This window comes from Zalophus californianus, chromosome 2 (assembly GCF_009762305.2).
Source record: "Zalophus californianus isolate mZalCal1 chromosome 2, mZalCal1.pri.v2, whole genome shotgun sequence".
In the NCBI taxonomy this organism is placed as follows: Eukaryota; Metazoa; Chordata; class Mammalia; order Carnivora; family Otariidae; genus Zalophus; species Zalophus californianus.
The window spans coordinates 175166443-175193622 of NC_045596.1; the positions used below are offsets into that span (position 1 = coordinate 175166443).

At 44.1% G+C, this 27180-nt stretch overlaps 1 protein-coding gene across 13 annotated transcripts in view; it reads right to left on the minus strand.

Annotated features, from left to right (window-relative positions):
• The window catches only part of RBPMS (RNA binding protein, mRNA processing factor), a 172671-nt gene that overhangs the window by 30087 nt on the left and 115404 nt on the right, over nt 1–27180 (minus strand). For 3 of the 13 annotated variants that reach the window (XM_035726034.1, XM_035726033.1, XM_035726032.1), the window contains exon 7: nt 14703–14851. The exons of the other annotated variants lie outside the window; for them this stretch is intronic. In XM_035726034.1, the coding sequence (XP_035581927.1) occupies nt 14703–14851 (149 nt within the window). The remainder of the gene's footprint in view (nt 1–14702; nt 14852–27180) is intronic. 13 annotated transcript variants of the gene reach the window in all.

Genomic DNA, 27180 nt, shown 5'->3' on the forward strand with positions numbered 1-27180 from the left:
GAACAGTCTGAAAACTGCTCTTAGAGCTGCGCTCACCCAGGGACTAGTTTGGAAAGTAAGCTTCTCTTCAAGTCTCTGGAGACTAAAATTCCTACCGCTCCTGGAAGCCCACCTGAGAGAGGGCCATGAGCAGCCGGAGCAGGGGAAGAAACCAAGAACACGGCAACAACTGAGCTAGAAGCCAACAGGCTCTCCTAACACAGGCCTCAGCGCCTGAAGTACCTTGGAATGCTGCGGGAGTCCTCCAGGGCGGGTTTAGGGCCTCACAAAGTGCAGAAAAACCTGAGCCAGGAAGTGTAAGAGGGGAAATGACAAGAAGAAAGATGCATAAACCAAGCTGAGCTATCTGTTCCTTCCTCCACAATCCCGACCCCTATCTTCTCTGTATGACAGCGGCACCGGCAGCAGCGGCGCCTGGGAGCAATGCAGGTTCTCAGCTCCACTGCGGACCTATTCAATCCGAATTCGGCCCTCCCGGTGCATCTGATGGATGCCTAGGTTTGAGAACCACTGCTTTAAGTTGTATTCTTGTCTCTCTTACTGTATTATTAGATGCTTGGGCCAAGTGTTATGCATTATGCTGTCGAAGAGCTTACAGCATAGTACCAGCTACACAGCAGTTTGATCGTGATTCTGGACTTGTTTGGTGAGAGACACTGGAGGGTCAGAGCAGACCCAGCCTGACATCCCTCACTGGGCTCAGAACCGCTAGGGACGGAGCACTACAGGCACGATGGGGACCGCTGGGTCAGGGAAGCATCACGCCTGTGGTAAAGCAGCCCTCGCGGACACCCCCACTTCACCAGGAGGCTGACGACTCTCTGAAGACCCACGCACTCTCCCCTTGACAGAAGAGGGTAGTGATCTGAATGAGCTTTCTCCTCTGCATACTCTTCCTGGTTACCAACATGGTCTTGAGAAAATTCCAACAGCTGCAGAGACAGGCTTTCCATAGCACAAGCCCTTCACACAGCCGACAGCTGAAGGAGCGGGCAGCCGCAGGGGAGCAGCATGGCTCAGGTGGGTTTCACCTTCTTCAGTCTGCCTATCCTGCTAAAAACTTACTAGGACGGCAAGACTGAAGAAAGAGAAAGTTTGCTGCTGTGGGCCCATTAGGATGACTAGAGTTCGGGGAGGGGGTGAGACTCCCCCCTGACCAAAGAGCCTCCTGACCACCCAGAGCCAGCCAGGCCTCAGTGAGCAGAGGGATCAGGAGGCCAGAGCTTTTTATCCAGGCCTAATCCGACCCTCTCTTGAGAGGGTGGGTCAGGCCTTTCCCACTGCCCCAGATCTCCCTACATCCTTTCTCCTTTAGCACCTGAGGATAAAGTTGTTGAGGGCTCCCAATATACATGTGAATAAGCCCTTTTCTTAGCATAAGAATATGCAACCAGAAGAGCTCAAATTGAATTCTGACAAACAAGGACTAGAAATTTCCCCAATTCCACCTTTCAATCCCTTGAAAAGAAAAAACTGCAGTGTCTGATGAAAGTTTAAACCGAAAAGAGCTCAGGAAGATCAGCTGGTCTGCCTTTTCATTTTGGATGAGGAAACAAACCTGCAGAAAGGTGAAGCTTCCAGTCTAAACTACTCACACTGAACCAAAGATGAACGACTCTCAGAAACAAGAGCAAGAGGAACAAGGACAATCTTTGATGAACTTAACCTGAGTACAGTTGAGAACACAAGTTCCAAGAACTTTAAGTCAGTATTTACTTTGCCTCTTGGATATTTTTATTTGGATATATTCCACAGCAACCTCATACTCAACGTGTCCGAAACTAAACACAGTCCCTCCAACTGCCTGTCCTCTCTGGGTCCAGATTTCAGTAAGAGATGCCCCTCAGTTGCCTAAGCCATGGCGACCTGGTAGTGTTTCCCTAAGGTCCTACCGAATCCGTCCCACCATCCACTTTGATCTTAACTACCATTGCTGGGTTACTGAAAAGGCCTCCTTACAGTCCTCCTGGTGGCCTCAGTGCAGTCAGGACAACTTTTAAAATGCACAGTTCTGCAATGTCACTCTCCTGCTTAAAACCCTTCTATGATTTCTCCTTGCTCTCAGGACAGTGTCTGAACTCTGGCTATCCTGGCCCAGAAGACCACACGTGACCCTGCCCTCATCTACCTTTGAGACCCGTCTCTCACCTGGCTCCGCATCATGGGCTAGGACCAGCCCTTTTCATTGTGTGACCATGCCTGGTGTTCTCCCACTTCCAGGCCAGGGGCATTCTGCTCTCCTTTCAACTGGCTAAACCCTTACTAATTCTTCAAAGGACTCCACTTAGATGTCCCAGACTGAGGCCGGGGGGGGGGGGGGGGGGGGGGGGGGGGAGCACCTTCTCTTTGTTCTGCTGGGTCTTCTATCTCCCCACCAGGCCGCAGCACTTACCTCCAAGACTGCAAGTTCTCACTCTCCGCTCACCCAGTGCCTAGCACAGAGTATCACAAAGTATCAACAAGTCAACTCTATACTTGATAAAACCAAGGGAGAAAGAAGAACATAACTTCTATCTTGCCCTTCAGAGGAGGAAATGATCAAATTGTAGGTTAATTCAATTCTATGTGGGAGAGAAATATACACAGAAAGAGGACAGCTGTGAGAGCATGTAAACGTGACTTCTTAAATAAGATTACATTTCAACCCGGTCTTAGTAACACATTATATTTGCATATATTTTTATATACAGCTAAGAGCATGTATATCCATTATCATTCTGGATACCCATTAAAAGCTCTGGAGAAAGGGCTGGAATTTAACAATGAGAAAAAAACCTATCCAAGGTCTCATAGTTAACTGGTCTCAACTGGAACCAGAATTCTGGTCTGTTGTTGCATGGTTCAGGGTCCCTTCCATACACCATCCTGCCCCCGACCGACTCCCTACTACTAGTGGTGGTAACCACCCTAGAGTGCAGGTGGTCTTCATTTCTCCTTACAGCACACTCAATTTACTAGAATAAACCCAGGGACAGAGTCCCTCAGGTGAGCTTGCCTGTTAGATGAAGAATTTGACCACGAAAAAAAACCAAAAGGCCTAAATATAATGAAAAATTCCATTTTTAATGAAAAAAAATCAATTTTGAAGAAAAATAAATCAAAGATTCTTAAACAACCAACTCCCACTCACACACACCTCACAAGTAGCTGATCCATGTCTGTTAAGTAAGCCCCTCAAAAATCAGTCTTACGAGGCTGACTCTTTCGAGGACTATCCTATCTGGACACATTCTCTTCTCGTGTTAGGGCTACGAATGCAGCCCATGCGAGCTTCCATGGCCCCGCACACTGACTAGCTCTGGGAGCGGGTGGAATAGTGTCCTCCCCAAATTCACATTTATCCAGAAACGTTTTTGAAAACAGGAATTTTACAGGTGTATTTAGGGATCTTGAGATGAAATCATCCTGGACTTAGGGAGGGCACTAAATCCAATGACTGATGTCTTTACGAGAGTAGAGGAACCAGAGAAGAAGGTGATGTGAAGATGGAGACAGAGACTCGGATGACTTGTCTATAAGTCAAGGAATGCCAAGGATGGCCAGCAGCTACCAGCGTTAGGAGAGGCACGAGATAGTTTCTCCCTTGGAGTCTCTGGAAGGAACCAGCATTGCTGATACCTTGATTTCGGACTTCTGTCCCCCTAAACGGTGAGAGAATATGTTTTCAGCCATATTTATTATGGTTGCCCTAGGAAATGACAGTTCCCAGGGAAGGTCACACACTTTCACTGGCTCCCCAAGAAGAGAAGTGTCAGGGAAGAATCCCAAGATTTGGTGAAAAGCTCAAAGGATGTCTTCAGCACCACCCAGCACAAATCACAAATGCAGTTTCTGTATTCTGCACATGGAGCTAATTGTCCTAAAGGCTCGAGACACCAAGAGAAATCAAGTCTGTGCTCAGCTCTCTTCCACTTCTATTACTCTTTATGACAGCCCGTGGCCACTTCCACTGTCTCAATTATGAATTCTCTTTAAGGGTAACTCATTAATCTATAGCTTTGATTTCCACTCCAAGGTAGGCATTCCCAACTCATCCAGCTCAACTCATCCACAAATGAACTCACTGTCACTCACAACCAATTCCTCTTCTCACCCCCCCATTTTCTTTTATCCCATTTATTCAGGTTCAAAGTCTCTTTCATTTCCCATATCGAAACAACTGCTAAATCCGAGTAACAACAAAGATGACAAAGACACTGATAACAATGACAGTAGTACCCAGTGTTTACCGAGCACATACAGTGCATGTATTACACGCTGTGCTGGTGGCTCCTTGCAGGAAGTAGGAACACTTTCCCTTCCACACGGCAAGGAAGCAGAGACACACATGCTAAGGAACGAGCACAGGACTCGCAGCAAGTGGTAGAACCCGGATGTGCATCAGTCATCTCGGCCCAGATTCCAACCCTCACGCCCCTGCCTCTCCATACTGATTAGGTTTCCTCTAGGCCTTTCTCACTATCTTTTCCCTTCCACGCCTGCTTCTACCAATGGCAGGTTCTAGTCACCTAGACTGACTTAACAGCCTCTTGACTTTTAAACTGGCTTCCTGCTAACGCGCACCATCTCTCCACTCCATTCTTTCTCTCCTAACCATATTCCCGGAGCAACTCTTCAAACCTGCAGGAAGGCCAACCCAGACCCACAGAGTAAGTATGCCAAGGAAATTCCAAAACCAAGCTAGTCTTGATTCAGCTGGCCCAGAGTCACTTCCCCTCCGGTTAGTGATTTTTTTGTCATGCCTCTGAGCAGTCACTGCTCTTCACAGTCCTGTTCTTTTGTTACTGTCCAGCTGTCCCCCAGGCCAAAAAAACCACCCAGCACAATCCGTGGTTTTAAAAGGATCTGATTCCTGACCTGAGGGTTGAAGGGAACCCAGAGCATATGCAGGAAGAAAACTGTTCCCTGGGGACTTGATTCGAGTCACTGGTTATGTGTTCCTGCTCCTCACCACTGGACACGTTCATTCCTTTTCCACGTTGAGACCCACCAACTGCAGGGTTGAGGGTTCCGCAGCCTTTCCCCAGTCAGTTACCTTCCCAGACACGGGCAACTGAGCTTGGAGGATATTCTGCCAGCTTCTCTGAGACCTTGGCTTTCTTAACAAGTGCAATCAAATCTAGACGTTTAACAGGAGTGGCATTTCCAGAAAGTGTTGGTTTTATATCATATTAACAATACAAAAACCTTTGCCCAGCTCCACTCTGCTAGAGACCTGGCTAAGCTTCCCAAGGCTGGACTACTGCTCAGCTGTACTCACAAAACTGTGCCTTTTCAGTGTCTGACACGAAGTAGGCACTCAATAAATACTTGCTGAATGAATACACCCTTACTTTTGCATAACATACCCACTCCCCCTCTTTTTCTGTACTACAACTATATGGTCAGTTAAAGTGAGTCGTCTGCCTCTTTTGTCGCCCAAACGACCTTTTCCATCTGTGGTAGAGAATTTAAACTGTAAAGGGATTTCAGTATTGTACATATGAGTGGTAGTGTGGGGCTAGCCTATGGAGCTATTTGCGTATCAAATGGTAATAAGGATATTTATACAGCCCGTATTTTGTGCCAAACACTTCACAGACTTTAGCCTATTTGTTCTCCACAACATCCTTCTGAGATAGGTACTGTTAGTATTATCTCCCTGTCACGAATGGAGGATGTTAAGGGCTTGGAGAGATTAAGCGACAGGCCCAAGGCCATGTAGCTGGGGCTGGGAGTGAAGCCATGATTTCAATACAGACAACGTGGCTCCAGAGCTCATGCTCTTACCCACCAAGTTAGGATGGTGATTTTGTCTAGCCAAGCGCCTTCCCCTCAAACCGTAAGGTTTAACTTCTTAGCCAAGTTAGAAAAGATAGGTCACTACCTTCAAAAAACAAAAAAGAAAATACTACTTCAGGGTGGATGAAAAACATAAGAGATTATTTTGAAAACATGACAATTCTGATCTGCTTTTCTGGGACATCACGATTTTTAATTAAAACTTAAATGTATAATAAGAAAAGCATACCCATGAGGTGATCTTCACGTATGTTTTACAAAAGCTAGTTAAGAAGAGACATACTGTGTGTATATGAACACCGAGTGAAAGAGAAAGGAGGCATGAGAAACTGCAGGTTTGGATCTCAGGACAGATGAGAAATGTGAGCAACCGGTGCCGTACTGAAGAGTCCTGTAGGCCGTAGAAAGGAAAGAAAAGAACCCTCTTCCTTCCTCTAAACATTTAGCCTTTTCCTAGAACTTCCAGTTGCCACTCACCTTTTCTGGGTGAGGGAGGAAAGCCAAGAAGGGGAAGGTATTTTCAAGAACATGGGGAGGCACAGGTGCCTTTTTAAGGAAACTGCTACTTGAAGAGATCTCTGTCTAGTCTATAAAAATGGATCATCTACCAAACCATTTTATTAAACTATAAGCTCCCTGAGTGCAAGGCCTGTGTCTGTTTTGCTGTTTTGTATCCTTGGTGCCTAGCATAGTACATGTTACAGAGCTGACATTCATAATTTTTAGTAAGTGCTGTGTTAGGCATAAATCTTTCAGTGTACCTTTTTTTTCCTTTGAGATAAATTCTAAGAGTAGAAGAACTATGTCTAAGGTGATAAGGATTTTTAAAAAAGATTTGAGAGAGCGAGCACACCTGAGAGAGCGAGGGGGGCGGGGGGGGGGCAGAGGGAGAGAGAATCTCCAGCAGATTCCCTGCTGAGTGCTGAGCACGGAGCCGGGAGCGAGGCTTGATCCCATGACCCTGAGATCATGACCTGAGCCAGAATCAAGAGTCGGACCTCAACCAGTTGATCCACCCATGTGCCCCCCTCAGGTGATGAGCATTTTTAAGGACCTTGATATATCTTACTGTGTTCAACTGTTTCCATATTACATTCCCAATAGAAACAGATACATCTGTATCACCTTTTAAATATGACCACATTGGGAATCATTAAACATGAAACCAAACAAAAACAATTTGATAAGCAAAACATCTCTCCATTTTTGGATGTGTTTTCTTTGATAGCTAACACAGCTGAACGGATTCTTAGTCGGAACAGATGCTGCCTAGAGAAGGCTTCAGTAAGGCATGACGCTCTCTTGAAAACCCAGGACGGACCAAATATCCTTCGGATAGCTCCCTTAACTGCACATGTGTACCCTGATCACCGCACCTATCACTTGTACTGCAAATGATCTCTTTCCATTCCTTTCTTATTTCCCAAACTGCAATCTCCTACTTCCAGCACCTAGGTTTAACACACACAAGATACTCGAAAGTTTGTTAAAGTTTACTGATATTACCGAGTGGCTGCAACTTCTTACATTATCAAAACTGAGAAACATAATCAAGCCAATGATTTCTAGTTTAGCACCTTTTCTTGACTTTTAAGAAAACGTCACTCTAAATCTGTACAGGTTCCAGTCTGGATAAAAAGGCAGAAACTTCAGTAACTTGTCACAGCTATCAGTTTTAAAGAGATTGAAATCGACTTACGGAACTGAGGCGTCGGTCAGAACTTCAAAGCACACCTTGGAGTACAGCAACATAAGCCCAGATGCACAGTGGCCTGTGGGCTGGGGGGGGTGGGGGGGGCGGCGGCTCCTAAATGGAGTGTGTTTCTGAACTGAGCTCTTGCTCTATGAGCTTAGCAAATCTCCCCCTCTTGCTCCCCGCCCCCATCTATGATCACTGGCTGCCCTCAGCTATTTGCCCTTGCTTTATGCACAGGCAATGTCAAGAATATTCACAAGCCATTAGTAGAGCATAATATCCTGGCTGCAGAGCCTGCCAAGATGAGAGGTGGGTGGGCCACACGCACAAAACCTGTCACCCCCCTCTTCCCACCTTCTTGGTTTTCTCTCATGTCACTGCAACCCTGGTCTATAGTCTGTTCCTAAAAGAATTCTGAGGTAAGGAGGAGTGGCTATGTCAAAAAGTTCTATGCATATATTATACAACTCCAGAAAATTTATCCACCTTTATGGAAATAACATGCACAAAAAAGGCACTAGCTTATGCTAACATTCTGTATCCCAAGAGGCCTTTCCAATCACCAAAAAGAAAGAGCCCACAGAGTAAAAGGTGTCAAACACAGAAATAAAGACCTAGTGTAGTAAAATGCCATGGTGTCTAGAGATGAATAGCTGAAAAATCTGACTGTTCTTCCTGGCTTCTCAGGTGGTACTATAATTTGGACTCCTAGAAATTCAAACTAAAACTGCAACTATAAAACTGAACAAATCAATTAATACAGAGGAGTTGTATATATCCGTTATCATCTTCCTGACTGAGGGGGTGTGGGCACTTTGCCACAGTAACCACCCCCAACCCTCCTGGCTGTCTGTGCACGGAGGATGAGGCACCCAGATAATGCACCAGGGCCACAACTGGGGTCCATCAAAGATGGTAGCTGAACCTCATGTGTCCCAAAGAATAAACATGCTTTCCCCCAACTATTCTTGCCCCAGCCTCTACATGATACTTGGTGAAGACACAATATGATGAGGACTCTATCCCTCATGGTGTTGTAGTGTTCATTATTTGAAACAGGATTTTAAAACTGACCTGAATGCCTGATCATCAACATCATCCTAGAGAAAGTCTTCCTTAGTCTATCAGATGCCTCACCACCACGATGCTGACGGCTATGGTGGAGGCCGCTAAGTGCTGCCCTGTGCTGAGGGGTTCTAAACATCCCTGGGAGGCTAAAAATCCAACACTTAAAATGGAAGGTCTCACACTGCCAATCACTGTGAATATGAAAAACCTAGAGGAACAGAGCCGTCAGTAGACCTGGCACTTCCTGTCCACAGGTAACAAGGTTGCTAGCACAAAGGAAACTCAGAAACTTCTTTTCCATCTTCTCCAAACTCCTCCCTTCCTTTATTCATTCAGTTTCCTAATCTGGTGGGTCAGATTCAATCCTGAGTGCAAAGCAAAACCCCACTTGTAGAAACATCTGTTGCTGTCTGTGAGCTGCTTCCCTTTGTCCCTCTAGGTTCTCAGAGGCGACAGGGGTTCCACATTACCCCTAAGGACAACTCTACCTGCATACTCTGATGGCACCGAATAAAATGTTTTCTCAGGGTACTGAACCATGAGGACACAAGATGGATGAAGAAACTGGGCAGTCACCAACTAGAGTAGCAAAAAGAGACTAAGCTAAGGTTCTTGAAGGCAGCTCAGGGCCAGCATGAATGAATAAACCACAGTATCAAAGCATGTAGTCGGGACTACTTTCTCTCAAATTTTACCACTTCTCTGTCAATGTTTGCAATGAATATTTACTAAGTACCTACCGTGGGCCAGATGCCAGATGAATACCATCGTCTTTTATTTCTCCAGCCCAAATGTGGGGCAGTGATGCTGAGCCACAGAAGGACCTCATTTTCTACAAACTTGACAGATAATTCCTATTTAATTGAATGTATCCAGGCGATCCCAGGGTTGGGTGGGGAGAAGAATATACTTGAGAAAAACTATGTGGAAATGGAACTCCTTATTAATTTCATAGTGGCAGGCTATTAGGAAGATGTGATTTTTCATCCAGAAAGTGCTGGAAGCGCTGTAAACTCTTCAGGGAGCCAGCAAATGGTCATTGAAAAGAAAACGGACAAGAGAAGAACGACTGACCTTCTTGCGTCAGTATTACACATGAGGTAATCCCAGAAATGTGGTCAAAAGTGACCCACAGTTTAAGTTTCCCCTGAAAGTCAAACCGGTGCTTCTCATCTCTAAGTCTTTTAGTTGTAGATGTCGCTAGCTGCACAACCTTGGACAACTGACCTAATTTCTCTGAGCCTCGCTTTCCTCAGGTAAAAAATACAGACTACCGCAGAGGTTCATCACGAAAAGGAAAGGAGAAAGTGAGAGGCACAGAGCGAGTGCGCGGTATCACACAGCGCCTGTTAGCAAATGGTGACACTAGCATACAAAAGGAGGCGAGGACACGATCTGGGAGTGTAAACAAGGGTATCTATGCAGTAGGCAATCTATCCTTACTACCAGAAAATTCCCTGGTTCATCACATTGACTGGGGCCATACTTGCACAGAGGCGGCAGCAGGGAGTGGAGCTTTGGAATGTGTGCCCTTAGCCACTTCTGTTTAACCCTGTTTCTTCCTCATTCTTTTGTGCCTCATACTTACTGTTCAGCTCTTTTTACTAGGAATGAGTTGGTGACCACTGGAAGATAAGGCTTTGCTAACTACTATGTTTACCACATGGCATTTATTTTTAAAATAATACATTAAATGTTAATTAATTGAATTTAAATAAAAAAATAAAGGACACTGAAATTAAAAATAAACAAACTGCTTTTAAGAGCCAAAGGCTTCCTTTAAAAGTAGTCTCACTGCCCTTCAGCTTCTCTAAGGGAATCTGTTCTGCTCAAAAGGCCCATTTAACCCCAGAAATAAAAGTGGCCAAGTACCTTCGCAGACTGATCTACACTGTCTTGGCCACCCAATTCCACAGGCTACCAGACTTCCAAGTTACAGCAGCAACACCAGGTGTTGATCCATCTAGCCCCAACTGGCCAGATCTTCCCGTCTTCTCCCCATCTCTCTGCCTCATAAAAATCAGGTATAACCACAAAGTTTAAGAACAACCATAACAAAAAGCCTAGATGTTAATTGTGCGGGAGGTTAACAGTCACACTGTTGACTTTCCAGTAAGATAAACAGTGCAAACTTGGCCAGCACTAATGTATACAACCCACCCTCTCATTCCTAAAGACGGTACTCATTCCTGGGATGTGACTGACAGCAAGAGTTCACTGGAGAGAACAGGGCATCCTAACCTGTTAGAAGCACTGAGATACCAAAAGAAAACTGGAGGAGTTTAGGCTGAGCTGCTCTACTTTGGGGAATGGTAAGTAATTCTATCTCATGAGGATCTTGAGTCTGTGATCGACAAATTACTCTCAAACTCTACAAGATTGCCTGCCAGGGTAAGTCTTCCAGTTCTCCTCTGCCTCCAACACCAGGAAGATCTGTGAGAGAGGATCAGCAGGAAGGCTGGTGGGCTCTGGTAGGACTTCCGAGCCTTGGTACATGATCCCCACAGGAACCAAGGGGCTGGTGGGAGTGCTTCGCCTCCCCCAAAGCCAGATACCAGACGTCTTGGAGTAGAAAGCGCATGCCCAAGTCATCCTGGTGTCAGCAAGAGCCCTCAAAAATCTAGAACTGGCAGCTGGTTCATAAGCATTATGAAGATGTTCATACAAGGTTTTTAAAAAAAAAAAGAATCAAGGCGGAGAATCCTACTGTTCAAATCCAGAGGCTGGTTAAGTAACTACAAAATGGCATATTATTACAGCCACCAAAACGGGTGATGCGAGAGACCTGTATTTATGAATATGGAAGTTGTTAACGAAACACTAAGTGAAAAAGTGAATAGGCTACTGAACACTGTGTACGGTACAATCCCAGTAATACAAAGACACAGACACACAGATGCTCTGCTGAGGGCCTGGCATAATGCTCTGGCAGGGGGCTCTAGGTTTAAGCCAATCATTAGCTATGCGACCTGGGGTAAGTTAGTAACTTAAGGCCAAATTTCCTCATCCGAAAACTATTAAAGAGGAAGAAGGGGAAGAGTGGGGGGAGAAGGGGGAGGAGGGGGAGGGGAGGGGGAAGAGGGGGGAGGGGGGAGGGGAGGAGGGGCGGAGGAGGGGAGGGGGAGGAGGAGGAGGGGGGAGGGGAGGGGAAGGGGAGGAGGAGGGGGGAGGGGAGGAGGGGGGAGGGGGAGGAGGGGAGGAGGAGGGGGGAGAGGAGGGGAAGGGGAGGAGGAGGGGGGAGGGGAAGGGGAGGAGGAGGGGGAGGGGAGGAGGAGGGGAGGAGGAGGGGGGAGGGGAGGAGGGGGGAGGGGAGGAGGGGAGGGGGAGGGGGAGGGGAGGGGGAGGAGGGGAGGAAGAGGAGGGGAGGGGAAGGAGGGGAGTACATGTTCTCTCAGGCGGTCATGAAAATTAAATGAGAGATGTAAAAACAATTTTTAAAAGCTCCTTGTGGTAGGGGTGCCTGGGTGACTCAGTCGGTTAAGTGTCCGACTTTAGCTCAGGTCTTGATCACAGGGTTGTGAATTCAAACCTGGTGTTGGCCTCCATGCTGGGTGTGGAGCCTTACTTAAAAAATAACACCCAAAAACACACCACCACCACCCCGCCACAAACCGTCCCCCCCCTCCTTGTGATATAACACATTTAAAGATTTTATTTTGAGAGAAGAGAATGAGTGGGGAGGGGCAGAGGGAGAGGGAGAGACTCCCAAGTAGGCTCCACACTGTGGAGCCTGACATGGGCCTCAATCTCATGACCTGAGCCAAAATCAAGAGCTGGATGCTTAACTGACTGAGCAACCCAGGCTCCCCTGTGATATAACCCATTTAATAATATTACTATGATTTATCTCTGGATGGTGGATTCTGTGGATAAATATATCTCTGGATTCTTTTTTGCTCATTATGCCTTCTGAATGTCTACCATGGACATGTATTTTACTAATGTTTTTGTTTTTTAAAGGGGTAAAAATATGGGGCACCTGAGTGGCTCAGTCGGTTAAGCATCTGCCTTTGGCTGAGGTCATGATCCCGGGTCCTGGGACTGAACCCCACATCAGACTCCCTGCTCAGTGGGGAGTCTGCTTCTCCCTCTCCCTTTGCCCCTCCACCCCTCCCCACTTGTGCTCCCTTTCTTCTCTCTCTCAAATAAATAAAATCTTAAAAAAAAAAAAAGGGGGGGTAAAAATACAAAGAGACACAAGGACCATTTGGGGCATGCAAAAAAAGGCACACACTGTTCCAATGTTATAAACAACACACACAGGAAATCGAAGTATGAAAACCGAAGATTTTCTTCATTTCATACTTGTTAAATTTCTTGTCAGTAAAAGCACAAAGAAAAAATACCTAAACCCCAGCACATGAGCCATTAGAAAGAAGTCCTAACACATGTTACACAATATGGATCAATACTGAAAATATAAAGAGAAAGAAGCCAGATATTAAAGGACACATGTTGTAGGATTGCATTTATATGAAATCCCTAGAACAGACAAGCTCACCGAGATAGAAAGCCAATTAGAGACTACTGGAGAGCGCGGCAGGAGGGAACAGGGAATTACTGGCAATGAAAAAGTTGTGGAAATACATAGTGATAATGGTTGCACAACATTGTAGATATATTTAATGCCATTGAACCGTACACTTGAAATGGTTAAAGTGCCAAAATTTTTATCACATACATTTTAGCATAAAAAAAAAGATAATATACAAAACCACACTGAATTATACATTTTAAATTGGTGAATTGTACGGTATGGGAATTACTACTCTTTTGAAAAATTGTTTTTTTTTTTAGATTTTTAATTTTATTTGAGAGAGAGAGAGAGAGAGAGCACGAGAGAGCACGCACACACAAGCAGGCAGAGTGGCAGGCAGAGGGAGAGGGAGAAGCAGGCTCTCCACTGAGCAAGGAGCCCGACACGGGACCTCATCCCGGGATCGTGACCTGAGCTGAAGGCAGACGCTTAACCGACTAAGCCACCCAGGCGCCCCAAAACCGTATCTTAATAAAGTGGTTAAAAACCCCAAACTGCCTTGGGCTCTGCGGCCAGACAGACTTACCTGGCTTCTGAACCCCAGGTGGGCAACCAACCAACTGCGACCCTGGGACGTTATTTTTTAAACTCTGAGCCTGATCCCTCGTTTGTGAAATGAGAATAACTGTACACTATGTAACACTACAGAGCGTTTGGAGGGGTGAGGAAATAATACAAAGAGTTTAACAAAATGCCCTGAATGAGAAGCCGTTGCTACCATCATTATTTTAAACTTCTCATTCCTGAAGATTCCCAAGAGTCAGACATGCTCTACCCATTGACTCCAGGTTTTACCAGCTCTCACAACTGTGTAAAACCTAGTGACCCACCATGGCAGCAGGAACAAATTCGGATATACGTCCTGGGTCCCCATCCTGGGACCGTTAGACAAACACACCCGCGGGAGCCCTGCCCTGCTCATCCTGCCCGTCTCCCCATGCCGTGTGAGCTCCCCCTCCTCACAACCAAAATCTCACAGCAAATCACAGGAGGGACAGAGAGTGCACAGAACAGTGCCCTATTGCACAGACTGGGCAACTCAGACCACCCGTCCTAAGCAATGGAACATCCTGCATAAGGACGGTCCATCACTAGCGAGGATTAAAAAAAATTAAAAGTATCTTTATGGGTTATACTATTAACTGTGAGGAACAGGAAGGAAGCAAAGGGACCTTCTCTCTCAATCTCTTTCTCCCTGTCCATTCCTTCCTAGAGCTAAACCTACCCAGTGCCTTTATCCTTTGCTCATAGCAACGCCTCTTCCCAATCCTTCAATCACCTTCCTTGTGCTGGGTCCCAAGTTTTTCTTTTCTCACACAGTGCTGAGGCCCAGCACGGGATGCGGGGGCTGGGAACAGCCTGGTAAATGGATCATAGAGCCTGCGGTCCACACGGTGTGGGGGCTTGGATGGTCAATCCTGAAAAGCTCAGGCCGTGTATATAACCAGTGGCTGTGGGCCAGCTAGTGGGTAAAGTGACAGCGGCCGACAAACATCCCGCAGAGGGAAAAGAGACTGTTTGCAGAGCTGTCTCTGGACCTTTCGTGAGAAGTGAAAAAGAGATGAGCATGGGTAGTTCAGAGACCTGGAGAACTGGTGGCTGGGTGAAAGAAGAACAAACCTCATCCAGAACAAGGCTGGAAGGCCCAGAACAGACCTCTCCAGGCAGCTGGGCTGGGGGGGGGCGGGCGCCTCGCGCAAGGCTTCCAGGGCATGGACACTCCACACTGGCTCCCAGGGCTGTTCCGTATGCTAATTCCTCTGTCCCCACTGCAAATATAGAATGAGAAGCCTGCCTGAGGGTTCGGAGAAACTTATCTCAAGGTTTTATCGGAGAAGTTACTGTTCCCACACTCAAATATCTTTAGAGGAGAATCAGGTCCAAGGGGGCGAATGGTGCTGGCAACAGAGGTGGGGGTAACACTGGGGCAGCTTCCTGGGCGTACATGTCCAACAAGCAGGCGAACGTGCCCTTTTTAGGATGGAGCCACACAGAGCACTATCTGAATCATCACCCTGGCACTTTTGGTGATGCATTTGTAATTTTTCATTTAATTTTTACGGGATGAGAAAATACCTAAAACAAAGCCACATCTCTTTTAAAACCCACTGCTAAGTTCTTTCTGAAAACGTAATCCGTCTTCTTGCAGATCTCCAAGAGCTCCCAATTCCTTCTGAATTAAAGAGCTAGCCTAACTGTAACGAGGGTTTTCACTTATACCTTCCTTCCTTCTTCCCATACCCACCCCACACACCGTCACCTCATCTCTAGTGATGATTCCGTGAGTGAAGTTATCCCTGCCACTGAAGCGTCAGGCCCACTCTTCCCCTAGCCTGGAGTGGGAGTTGTCTCAATCAAGGGGCGGCCACAGGGCTTCGAACGGTTTCCCCAAGGCTGGGCATGCTTCAAGAGCCAACTTCAGGGCCTCCCAGCCTTCAAAGCCCCAAAGTTTGATCTCAGGGGCATGTCTTCACTTTAAGAGCTTCTTACACTCATTTTTCTTAAATGTAGTCAGGATCTATGCTACTACCTTTGTCTTCCTTCCGGAGAACACACACTCTTAAGATCTTTGCCTACCAGTCTTTAGAAGGAAAGCTATCCTTTAATCCTCTGCTCCTGACAGATGTTCCATAAGCAAGTAAGTAGGCTCTGCTAAGGTGTAAGAACTCACTCTTTTCCAGAATATTACATTCTTTCTGGGGAACTAACCCCCAGAAGTCTAGATTCTGAAGGGCTACCATATAAAAATGGGGCTAGACTTGTTCCATGAGGTCCAGGGAGTAAAAATAGGTGAGTGGAAGTTTCAGCATACATAGATTTTCACTAGTCAGTAGCAGAAGTGGAGCAAGAATGACTTGATTTAGCAAGCATTTATTAAACACCTACTATGTGTCTAACATTAGGCAAAGCCCGGTGTTACTACTCAAGAAGCTTAGAAACTACAGAGGGAGACGGAGAAGTAACTGGCAATTTCCGTACAGTGTGGCAAGGAGTAAAGACAGTTACCAACTCAGTAGGGCTATTACTCTACCTTTGGAGAGTCAGACAAGCCTTCTAGAGGATGAGACAGTCAAGGTGACTTCTGAAGGACAAGCAGCTAATTTGCAAAAGGACTGAATTTACAACCAGGAAATGGGCACTCTGGCTGGAAAGGTCAGAGGCCAAGAGAGCACATGATGTGCCACAAAGACCCCCTGAAGCGGAGTAGTGCTGGAGGACAGCTTGGAGGAGGCCTCTGGCTGGGGGAGAGGAGCAGAGGTGCAGGCCACAAAGGCCTGTCCACCACGCTAAGGAAGCGAGATCGTATCCAGGGGGCAGGGAGGGGAGCTCTTCGCAGTCAGTACAGCGATTTGCATCTATTAAAAATACATTTTCATCAAAAGGTCTGTTATCATAACTGCTGCTAATCTGGGATTTAAATGCATCAAGTATTTTAAAATAAATCAGTACCTTTTGCACAAGTGGTAAGGAACTCTTCCACACACCGTGTAATGGTATTCAGGGGAGAATTCGAGAGTGAGCCAGAGGCGGGGAATCCTCAGAGAGGTAGGGTTGTGAAGACCAACTGGAGGGGCTGTCTCCAGTGGCAGAAGTGGGAGCTCCATCTGGGTTGGTCCCGAGACTAGCAATATATCTGGCCTTAGGGTCTTTGCCTCATCAAACACCTTCCTCTCTATAGCCCAGGATTTACCTACCTATAGTCCCCTCAAGGAGTTTCCATTCTTCTAAACTCATTACTCATTCACTTAAACGAGTAACACAATTCTTTCTAGAAACTGGAAAAAAAATGCTCTTGTGGTTCCACTTAATCATTTTAAGGCACTTAATGTTTTTCAAGTATAAAGTCTCACACTTTTATCTGATGGTTTGTATTATGGCTCCAGAATTTTAGATGACTTCAGAGAGGAAGCCAGTGAACTCTGAAAGGACATCATTTACATTTGTTTGCCGTATCAGGTAGCACTTAAAATATATAAATGGGGAGATGTGGGGAAGAAAAACAAAGATTTCTAATGTTTCCAGAGAATTACTGTGGATCTTTTTATTTGTGGGGGGTGGGAGGATCAAATGGAAAATGATTACAGGACTTAAAACATTAAAAAAGAAGCACATAGTTTCCTGTTTGCACATCTCTTTTGGCATTTGTTAATATCAGAGTCTAGGTCTTGGGAGAGGCCAATATATTTCAGACTTTTAAAAGTTCACTTGGATTTAAACTAGAAGTGGAAGACTGCTAATTGCTAAATTTAGCTTCTACACAAAATTAACTACATTCAAAACTTAGCTCAACCTTTGAGGGGTAACTGTTTGCCAAAAGTCAAATTAAATTGCTATTTTAGGAAAAGAACTTAAATGAAACAAGCCTGAGAAACATTTACTATATAATAAAATGACTTTTGAAATACCTTTTAATGACAAGGTTTATCAAACATCTAGATTGAGTTTCTTCATAAATATAACCACTGATAAGTTAAGAGAGAAGTGCTAGGAAAAATGGTATGTTTAGGTAAACGATGGACTAAGTTTGGAATGTTCCCATAGGATCCCAGCTTTGGTACTTTTTATAGTGTTAATAAATGGTCTTTAAAGGACATGGAAGAAGGTGCTACACTAAGTGTTTCTGGCAAAGTTTTGAAATTTAAGATGCTAAAGCCACTGATATTTGGTCAGTATATTTTGAAAAACACAGGATCAGGCAATGACCTAAAGTAACAACAAATGGCTGGATCATTATAAGCATCAGAGAATCAAAATGAGAGGAGATACCGGGGAATATTCTGGAAATCATTTTTATGTTTTTAACACTCTTATCTGAACTGTTCAGTTCTTTTCTTTCAATCTCTCACCTCATCTTCTTCACTTCTTCCCTTCTACCATTTCTAAGTGAAGACGAACAATTACCTGGGGCTATGGTGAAAGGGAAGGAAGCTTGTGTTATCCTGTTCAAGACTGAGGAAGGAAGAACTCATAGACTGAACATTCGCTACTGTACTGTGTGACCTTGGGGAACACTATGACCCTCCTTAAGCCTCAGATACCACGTGTATAAGAATACTGGGGTACTCCAGTACATGGCTGTTGGCTCTGTAAATTGGTATAATCTTTACACGAAGCTATTTGGCAAATGTATAGAATTTTTTTTTAATTTCATGAAATATAATTTAAAAAAGTGAGTAACTAAACTTAAAAAGGAATGGGTAATTAACCAGTAGATCTAGGTAGAGACTCTGATGGCTGTTAACATTACACAAGGTGAGATAACTTAAAAAATAAAAATATTTAAAAAAAGGAATAGAAAAACGGAAAAATACCTCTCAAATTAAATGACCAATGAGTATATGACAAGAAATTAACTTTATTAATAAACCATTAAAACATGCCATTCTTACCAGACAGAATGAATCCATTTATATGAGATAATATCCCCCAGCCGAGAGGGAGAAACAGGAAAAATAGGCATTCTCATTCAAAGTGCCTACCTAGTTTCCATGTTTGTGCTAGGCACCATACTTGTTGATGGAATCAGTCTACTCTTCATGAACCCAAAATGAAAAAGTCAGTGAACCCAATCAGATCATAATGGAATGATACATCCATACTGTCTTGATTCTAGAAAGCCACCAACTTTTCAATGGTATTAATAAAACTGCAAAGAAACAACTAGAGGGCTTATACAAACAAAGAGAAAATGCCAAAGCCACCCATATCTCCCATCTATACATTCCATTCCAGGGACCAAGGTCAGGTGTTAAAACAAGCAGAGGAGACATGTTCCAGGAATATTCCCATCAATGGCACGCTGCTACAAAGCGAACATTTCACACTAATCTAAATATTTAACTTTCTGTCCCTTGAGCTTATTTTTAAAGCGTCTAGTCAAAATCATTGGTCAGTCTGTTTTATGTTTATTTTATGTGCATAGTTCAAAAACACTCTTTTAATGAAATAAATTTCTTTTTGATGAACATTGTTACATATCCCACCTTTCCATTTTTAGTTTAATTTAATTGGGGGAAATTACTGGGCACGTGGAACTATTTTTCATACTGTTCTGTTCACATATTCTTAATATTAAGAAGGAAATCACCAATCCTATATAACCACTAATAATCTCAGTGTTCTATTGCAGTTCCTAATTAAGGAATCTGGAAAAAAAAAAAAACAAACCCCCAAAATACACCAGTCTGTTTGGCAAAAAATCTTAACAAGGTTGTAAAAGTGGCCATTTCTGTGGATAAAAAAGTTGCTTTGACCAGATAAATAGCCAAAGAAACTCATTATACTCTAAGAATGACAGGTCCTATCCAAGCACTTGGAAAACATCCTAACAAAGGCACAATGCACCAATCCTGAACCAGGAGGCAGGAAGACCCCATCACTCATATGATGGAAAGATGGAAACTACAAAGTTCCGCCCACTGAGGCAGTCCTGGAATTTCCTTCCCTCAAAAAGATGCTAATTCCCTGCCCCCACACATCAGGAATAATGACTGAAATCCACTGAAACACCCTGAAAATACAGAAACCCAAGTTCATTATGTTATTCAAAAGCAGGGAAAGTTTAAGAAAAAGTGATAACCAGTCACCAATCCCTTATGTTCAAACTGGCAATGAAAGGGAATCAGGCACTTATCTTGCTTTCAACCTTTTTTCTGATAAACAATTTCAGGGTAAACAAACAGAATTAGGAATGCGGTCAAGAGCAGAGGATAAAGCCATGAAAACGAAGCTGACAGGGACCTTTACAGAGGAGGCATCCCACCTCTACCACCTGAACACAGGCCCATTTCCCATCACCAAACAGGGAACGACCCAAACACTGGTTACTTCATAATGTGGTGCCACATAAAGCACAGGGCGCAAACTAGGTTTCTTGACAAAAAAGGTGACCCTGAATTTAACCAACCTTCCAAATCTAATCAAGCCTTTCAATCTGCAGTAAATAGAGGGGATGCAGGAATGAGCAGACACCTAAAGAAAACAAACAAACCCAGGAGGGTTTTTCTCTCAGGAAGGCAGATACTTTTTTCAACAAAACAATGGCATAAAAAAGGGACAGGCTGAGGAAAGGGATTGCTCTAGATGAAAAGACACTTAAGAGATGTAACTAAATGCAATATACGGACCTCGTTTGAACAATTCAACTAAAAAGACTGAAGAGGAGGAGAAAAGAAAGAAGACACTTAGAAAGCAAATTGTGGTGTAATTTTTTTTTTTAAAGATTTTATTTATTTATTGGAGAGAGAGAGCACGAGAGGGGAGAGGGTCAGAGGGAGAAGCAGACTCCCCGCTGAGCGGGGAGCCCGATGCAGGACTCAATCCCGGGACTCCGGGATCATGACCTGAGCTGAAGGCAGTTGCCTAACCAACTAAGCCACCCAGGTGCCCTGGTGTAACCTTGATAATGCTTAAATATGAATGAGGGGTTTCTGGGGTCGATTATATGATTCTCTCTACATTTTGGTATGTTGAAAACAATAGAGAGGGAGACTTACTCCCCCTAAACAGAAATAAAACAAACCTTCAAGACACCAATGTGTCCTGTATTGTCAAAAAACAAGTTCCTTCTGTAAAGTTGCAAAGTAGACACGGACTCAATGAAGCCAGGGTCCTAAGTGGTAAGTGATTTAAGTTAACAAGGGGATGGTCTCATCAGTTTTGTTATGCAAACAAGCCCACCCCCTAGCCTTAAAGTCACAGAGTAATAAGAATTTTTAATAAAAGGTTTCCCTTTCCAAAAAAATTCAGCCTTGTAAAACCAAAACAAAACAGCGACACACTCCCTCTCTGCAGGCTTCTCTCCATCTGTCAAATGGAGATAATGCTGCCTTACAGTTTTTATCAAGGGTTAGCAATAATGTATGTATGTGCCTTTATTTGGTCCGTGGCAGTGGCTCAATTAGATGACAGCTTATAAAAATCATACTCCTAGCCAATTAGCTACAACCTCAAGATCCTGAAATCTACCACAACCATGTGGGCAAAGAGAAGATGAAACTGCAGACCAGGCAACCCATTTAGTTCAGCTTTGTGAGACCATGACCAGAGGACCAACCCAGTAAACCTGTGCCTGGTATTCCAACCTTCAGAATCTGTGAAACAGTAAGTGTATGTCATTTTAACCCCCAACTCCTTTATCAGCTTGCTGATATTAAACATAAATGCTTATCTGGGATGACTAAAGCATCATGCTGGTGAGATGTCTTCTGTGAAGGAATAAATAACCAGCAACGGTCTCGTCCTGTTCACCTGGTATCTATGGATTTCCTAGATTTGGCAAAACAGCCCACCCCAGTGCAGTGTGGTCACCCTCTACTTCCTTCTGCGTATCTCTCTGGCTTCACCAGACTGCAAGCTCTTCTTTAACCCCTTCCTTCCTACACTTTCACGTCTGATCTTCACAGAAGCCACTCCTTCAGTCTGTAGATCACTTCTACATCATTTCTGCTTACTGAAATGTTTCTCATTTTTAGATGCTAGATCAGCAGACCTCCAGGAGCTCTTTTCCCTTCCCCCTAGTTACCAGCATTCTCATCTGCACACAGCATTACCTACACCTTTCATTGAGCACTTGCTCTGCCTTCTACTGCAGTCATGTACAGGCATGTTTCCCCTACTAAAGTGTAAACACCTCGAGAGCAGAACTGTACCTTATTCAGCTTTTTATCTCCCACTCCCCTCAAAGGTTTGCTAAACTCGAGTGAGAAAACTGAAACAGGAACTCACCGTAATTTCCTGTACAGAGCTGTTAATGTTTGACCAGCCTGATCTCCTTGACCTCTGGAGAGATATTTAATTAAAGGACAGAAAGACACTCCTTCACCCTCAGACACTAATTAGATTACTTTGTTCAAACTAAGATGCTGTTTCTGGCTGCAACTCCATCGTTTCTCAGGACAGCTAAAACCCTAGTGCTACACACATCGTGGAACAAAAAGGAGGATGATAAAGGACCTGCATCTGCACCGCAAGCTTGAGATTTTCACTTGTCTTATTCTCCAAACCACCACTTTTGCCAGGCTTTTCCCCAAGGAAAAGAACTTGATTACATGACATTCCTTTGTTACAATTCAGCTATACATTCATCGATACGCAAAAATGTGGCCTAGAATGGAGAATGGAAGCAGGAATCAGAGCAGCATGTAATACATAACCCCAGTCAAATATAGCCACGTGTATCTTTGTATGACTATTCATCACAAATGTTAAAATACTTATCTCTGCGGGGAGGTGTGAGATAATTTTCTGCATTCAACTGAAAAATACACATATCGGGGTGCCTCGGTGGCACAGTTGGTTAAATGCCTGACTCTTGATTTCAGCTCAGGTGTTGATCTCAGGGTCATGAGTTCAAGCCCCCGCACTGGGATCCACGCTGGGCGTGGAGCCTACTTAAAACAAGAAATACAGACATTATGTTACATAAAAAGTTCTATTATTAAAGACCCGATGACTGTTAAGATGCCTTAAACCTCTGTATTTAAAAATTTATCTCATCTATAAAATTGCAGGTTAAAAAATACAATGGAAATATAATAGAATTTAACACCCCGTGTCTTTAGGTTTGGGAACTTAAGAAACATTAATCTGTCCCCCGGTTGTTTTTTTTTTTTTAATCTTTTCCAAGTTTCGTGAAGTGAACTTGTATTCCATTTGGCAATGGGGGTGGGGTGGGGGTGATTAAACAGTTTTGAAGGGTACTCAGTCCAGATCCATTCCCCCAAGGAAGTCCTCTGCAAATGAATGGGAGGCATATTATCCAGCTCTTCGAACTACCACATATGCAGCTACTGGGATGGTCTCCAGAGAGTAAGTGGCATAAATAGAAGCCGTAGTCAAACCCGAGGCTGGCATGTGAGCCTGCAGGGTCCCAGGCACTGGTGGGGCACTGTTTCCCTCCAGTCTAGCTCTGAATGGCTTTAGCTGCTGCAAACTCAATCACCTGCCCCAAATCTATAGTAGCCATCTGGTGAATGCAGGTTCTCCATGCCCAAAGACTATAAAAGACCCCAAAGAACTTTTATGTGGGTCCTATCATATTAAAAATTAAAACTTTATTTTTAAAAACATTTATCAATTCATTAAAAAAAACCCATTACCTATTAAGATATATGTTTTGTGAAAAACAACTACATACACCAAAACAAATAAGGAAACACTTCAGTTCCACATTTTTTGCAAACCTCTTTATTCTCTGGTATGATAGTAGACAACTGGATTCTCATACCTGCTTTTAATTCAACCTATTGCAAGGTATTGTACTGGTTGTAGTATATACATATCTTTAAAGATTTTATTTATTTAATTGAGAGAGAGAGCAGGAGCAGGGGAGGGGCAGAGGGAGAAGCAAACTCCCCGCTGAGCAGGGAGCCTCATGTAGGGCTTGATCCCAGGACCATGGAAACATGACTGAGCCGAAGGCAGACTCTTAACTGCAGATGTTTAACCGACTGAGCACCCAGGCACCCCTGGTTGTAGTATATTAAAAAGAAAGCATTGGGTGCCTGAGTGGCTCCGTCGTTAAGCATCTGCCTTGGGCTCAGGTCATGATCCCAGGGTCCTGAGATCGAGCCCCACATCAGACTCCCTGCTCAGCGGGGAGTCTGCTTCTCCCTCTCCCACTCCTCCTCTCACTGTCTCTGTCAAATAAATAAATTCTTTAAAAAAAAAAAAAACAGGTGAGATCAGGGGTGATAATTATTAATGAATGAGGCAACATGTGAAAGATAAGCATAATTCAGTGAACCAATACTTTCCAAACGACCAATGCGTCATACCATAAAATCATGCATGGGTAAAAGATCCGACTAAAATAGGAAATGGAATTTGATGTAACAATACAAAAAGCTCATGGATAAAGTTTCAGATTTCACAATGCAACAAATCTTGGCATTAACACAAAACAGGAATCTCTACAATTACCTGTAAAAGATACTAAAAATACTCCTTCCTTCACAAGTTACCTACTTCCATGAGGCCATATATTTTTTTAAGATTTTACTTATTTATTTGAGAGAGAGGGACACAGTCAGAGAGGGAACACAGCAGGGGGAATGAGAGAGGGAGAAGCAGGCCTCCTGCTGAGCACGGAGCCCAATGCGGGACTCCATCCCAGGACCCTGGGATCATGACCTGAGCCAAAGGCAGTGCTTAACGACTGAGCCACCCAGCCACCCCGCATGAGGCCATATTTTTAAAATGAATTAGTAAATATTTTTAAAACTTGTTCTAATTTTTAGTATGGTAATATGTATCCTTCCCATTCTGGCAAAAAAAAAATCATAAAAGGACTTGTAATCAAGAGCTGAGATTGAATAAAAATATTTCTTACTTCTTCATCAAGGACATTCTTAGGTGAAACTGGTTTCTTAAACACAGCATGGGACTGTGAAGAATACAATGCTCATGAGTCCAGTTTGGTGCCGCTATCTGGATATGTACGAAGGTGCCAGTAGTTGTGCCCACTGCTACACAGTAAGAAAAATAAACTATTCTCATGAAAATAGTTTAGACCTCGGGGACTCCCTGAAAGGGTCTTGGAGACCAACCAGGGGTTGGCAGACAAATACTTTGAGAACTGCTGTCCGAGAAAAGGCACCTCTTTATTTGAGGATTTACAAGTGTGTGAAAAGGAAGAAGGGAAGAAACAGAGCCTGCATCAAGCTTTAAGAAATGCTTTTTATTTTTTTATTATGTTAATCACCATACACTGCATCATTAGTTTTTGATGTAGTGTTCCATGATTCATTGTTTGTGCATAACACCCAGTGCTCCACGCAGAATGTGCCCTCTTTAATACCCATCACCAGGCTAACCCATCCCCCCACCCCCCTCCCCTCTAGAACCCTCAGTTTGTTTTTCAGAGTCCATCGTCTCTCATGGTTCGTCTCCCCCTCTGACTTACTCCCCTTCATTCTTCCCCTCCTGCTATCTTCTTCTTCTTTTTTCTTAACATGTTGCATTATTTGTTTCAGAAGTACAGATCTGTGATTCAACAGTCTTGTACAATTCACAGTGCTCACCATAGCACATACCCTCCCCAATGTCCATCACCCAGCCACCCCATCCCTCCCACCCCCCACCACTCCAGCAACACTCAGTTTCCTGAGATTAAGAATTCCTCATATCAGTGAGGTCATATGATACATGTCTTTCTCTGACTGACTTTTTTCACTCAGCATAACACCCTCCAGTTCCATCCACGTTGTTGCAAATGGCAAGATCTCATTCCTTTTTATGGCTGCGTAATATTCCATTGTGTATATATACCACATCTTCTTTATCCATTCATCTGTCGATGGACATCTTGGCTCTTTCCACAGTTTGGCTATTGTGGACATTGAAATGCCTTCCTTTTAATGAGTGAGTGAGGAGAGTACACGGAGTTAACAGAATTAAGTCTATGGTAGCTGTTTCTTCAGGAATGTCCCAGTAAACTAACTCCTTTATTCTTTCATTTCTTAGCAGATGTAATGAGTAATCTGAGTTTACAAAACATGAAAGCTGGGGCAGTTATTTGCATTACAAAAGAATTGTGATTTCCAAGGAGATTTGACTTCCTGAGTTCTTAAGGCCTTTGTTTATAGCTAATCAATGATTAAACAAGAAACAAATTCAAAGCAAAATGTTAACAGCCATTGCTAATCAAAGATAGGCTAACTCATTAAACTGTAATGTAAATAATTGGATCAGATTCGCCGATCTACACAGTACTGCAGTAACTTACCTCCCACATAAAACCAGATATATCTATATATAGACCAGATAGTATATAATCTATATATCTTACCACATCCAGATATATATATATATATGTATCTTACCACATCCATTACCTAATATTATTTTAGTATTACTGTTAAATTTATTTTTTAAAAGATTTTATTTATGAAAGAGCGCGAGAGAACGAGAGCACATGAGCAGGGAAGGGGCAGAGGGAGAAGCAGGCTCCCCACTGAGCAGGGAGACAGATGCGGGGCTCTATCCCAGGACCTGGGATCATGACCTGAGCAGACACTTAACCAACTGAGTCACCCAGGCGCCCTTAAATTTCGTCATTAAAAATTATCCACGTTAAGCAAAAACTAGGAACGTGTGCAGGTTTGAAGAGAAGACAGAGGCAGAAGCGGGCTGTAAACACTGATGTCGTAAATTTTTTTTTTTTTTAAAGGAAAACAATAGTTTTGCTTTGTCAGAGTGGGACATGCGGAAACAAACATTATTAAGGTGTCTTGGTTTCTAAGAGTATTTTGCTGTCCTCGTCAACTGCACTTTTGTTTCATGTTTTGTTTTTTTTTTTAAAGATTTTATTTATTTATTTGACAGAGAGAGACACAGCGAGAGAGGGAACACAAGCAGGGGGAGCAGCAGAGGGAGAAGCAGGCTTCCCGCTGAGCAGGGAGCCCGATGCGGGGCTCGATCCCAGGACCCTGGGACCATGACCTGAGCTGAAGTCAGACGCTTAACAACTGAGCCACCCAGGTGTCCCTTGTTTCATGTTTCTATTCCTCAGAATGTCCAGGGGCCTAAGCACCTGGTGCCCTTATACATATCCTGAGGGTTAAACTCATGTCCTGATTCTTTTTTTTTTTTCTTAAGATTTTATTTATTTGACAGAGACACAGTGAGAGAGGGAACACAAGCAGGGGGAGAGGGAGAAGCGGGCTTCCCGCGGAGCAGGGAGCCCGAATCGGGTCTCGATCCCAGCACCCTGGGATCATGACCTGAGCCGAAGGCAGACGCTTAACGACTGAGCCACCCAGGCGCCCCTTATGTCCTGATTCTTGACAATGGGCCTTTCTCTGTCATGTGAGAATCAGCCCACAAATGCCCCGTGGTGTTGGGGGTGAGAATATGCTCAGTGGATCACTCAATCGTTATGAAGTCTCAATACCCAGAAGGGAAACCACTGACAAGTTTCTGTGAACATCACTTCCGGTAGCTTCAAAACCGCTCTACAGCAAGAACAGAATCCCTCTGCAGTCCCGCCATGGAGCTGCTTCAGAGGGAATGGAAACATGATCCAAGTAAGCATAATCCTGCAAAGCTCAGCTTCCATACTTTTGAGGTCCTGGTCTCCTTTCCACTCAGCAGCCAG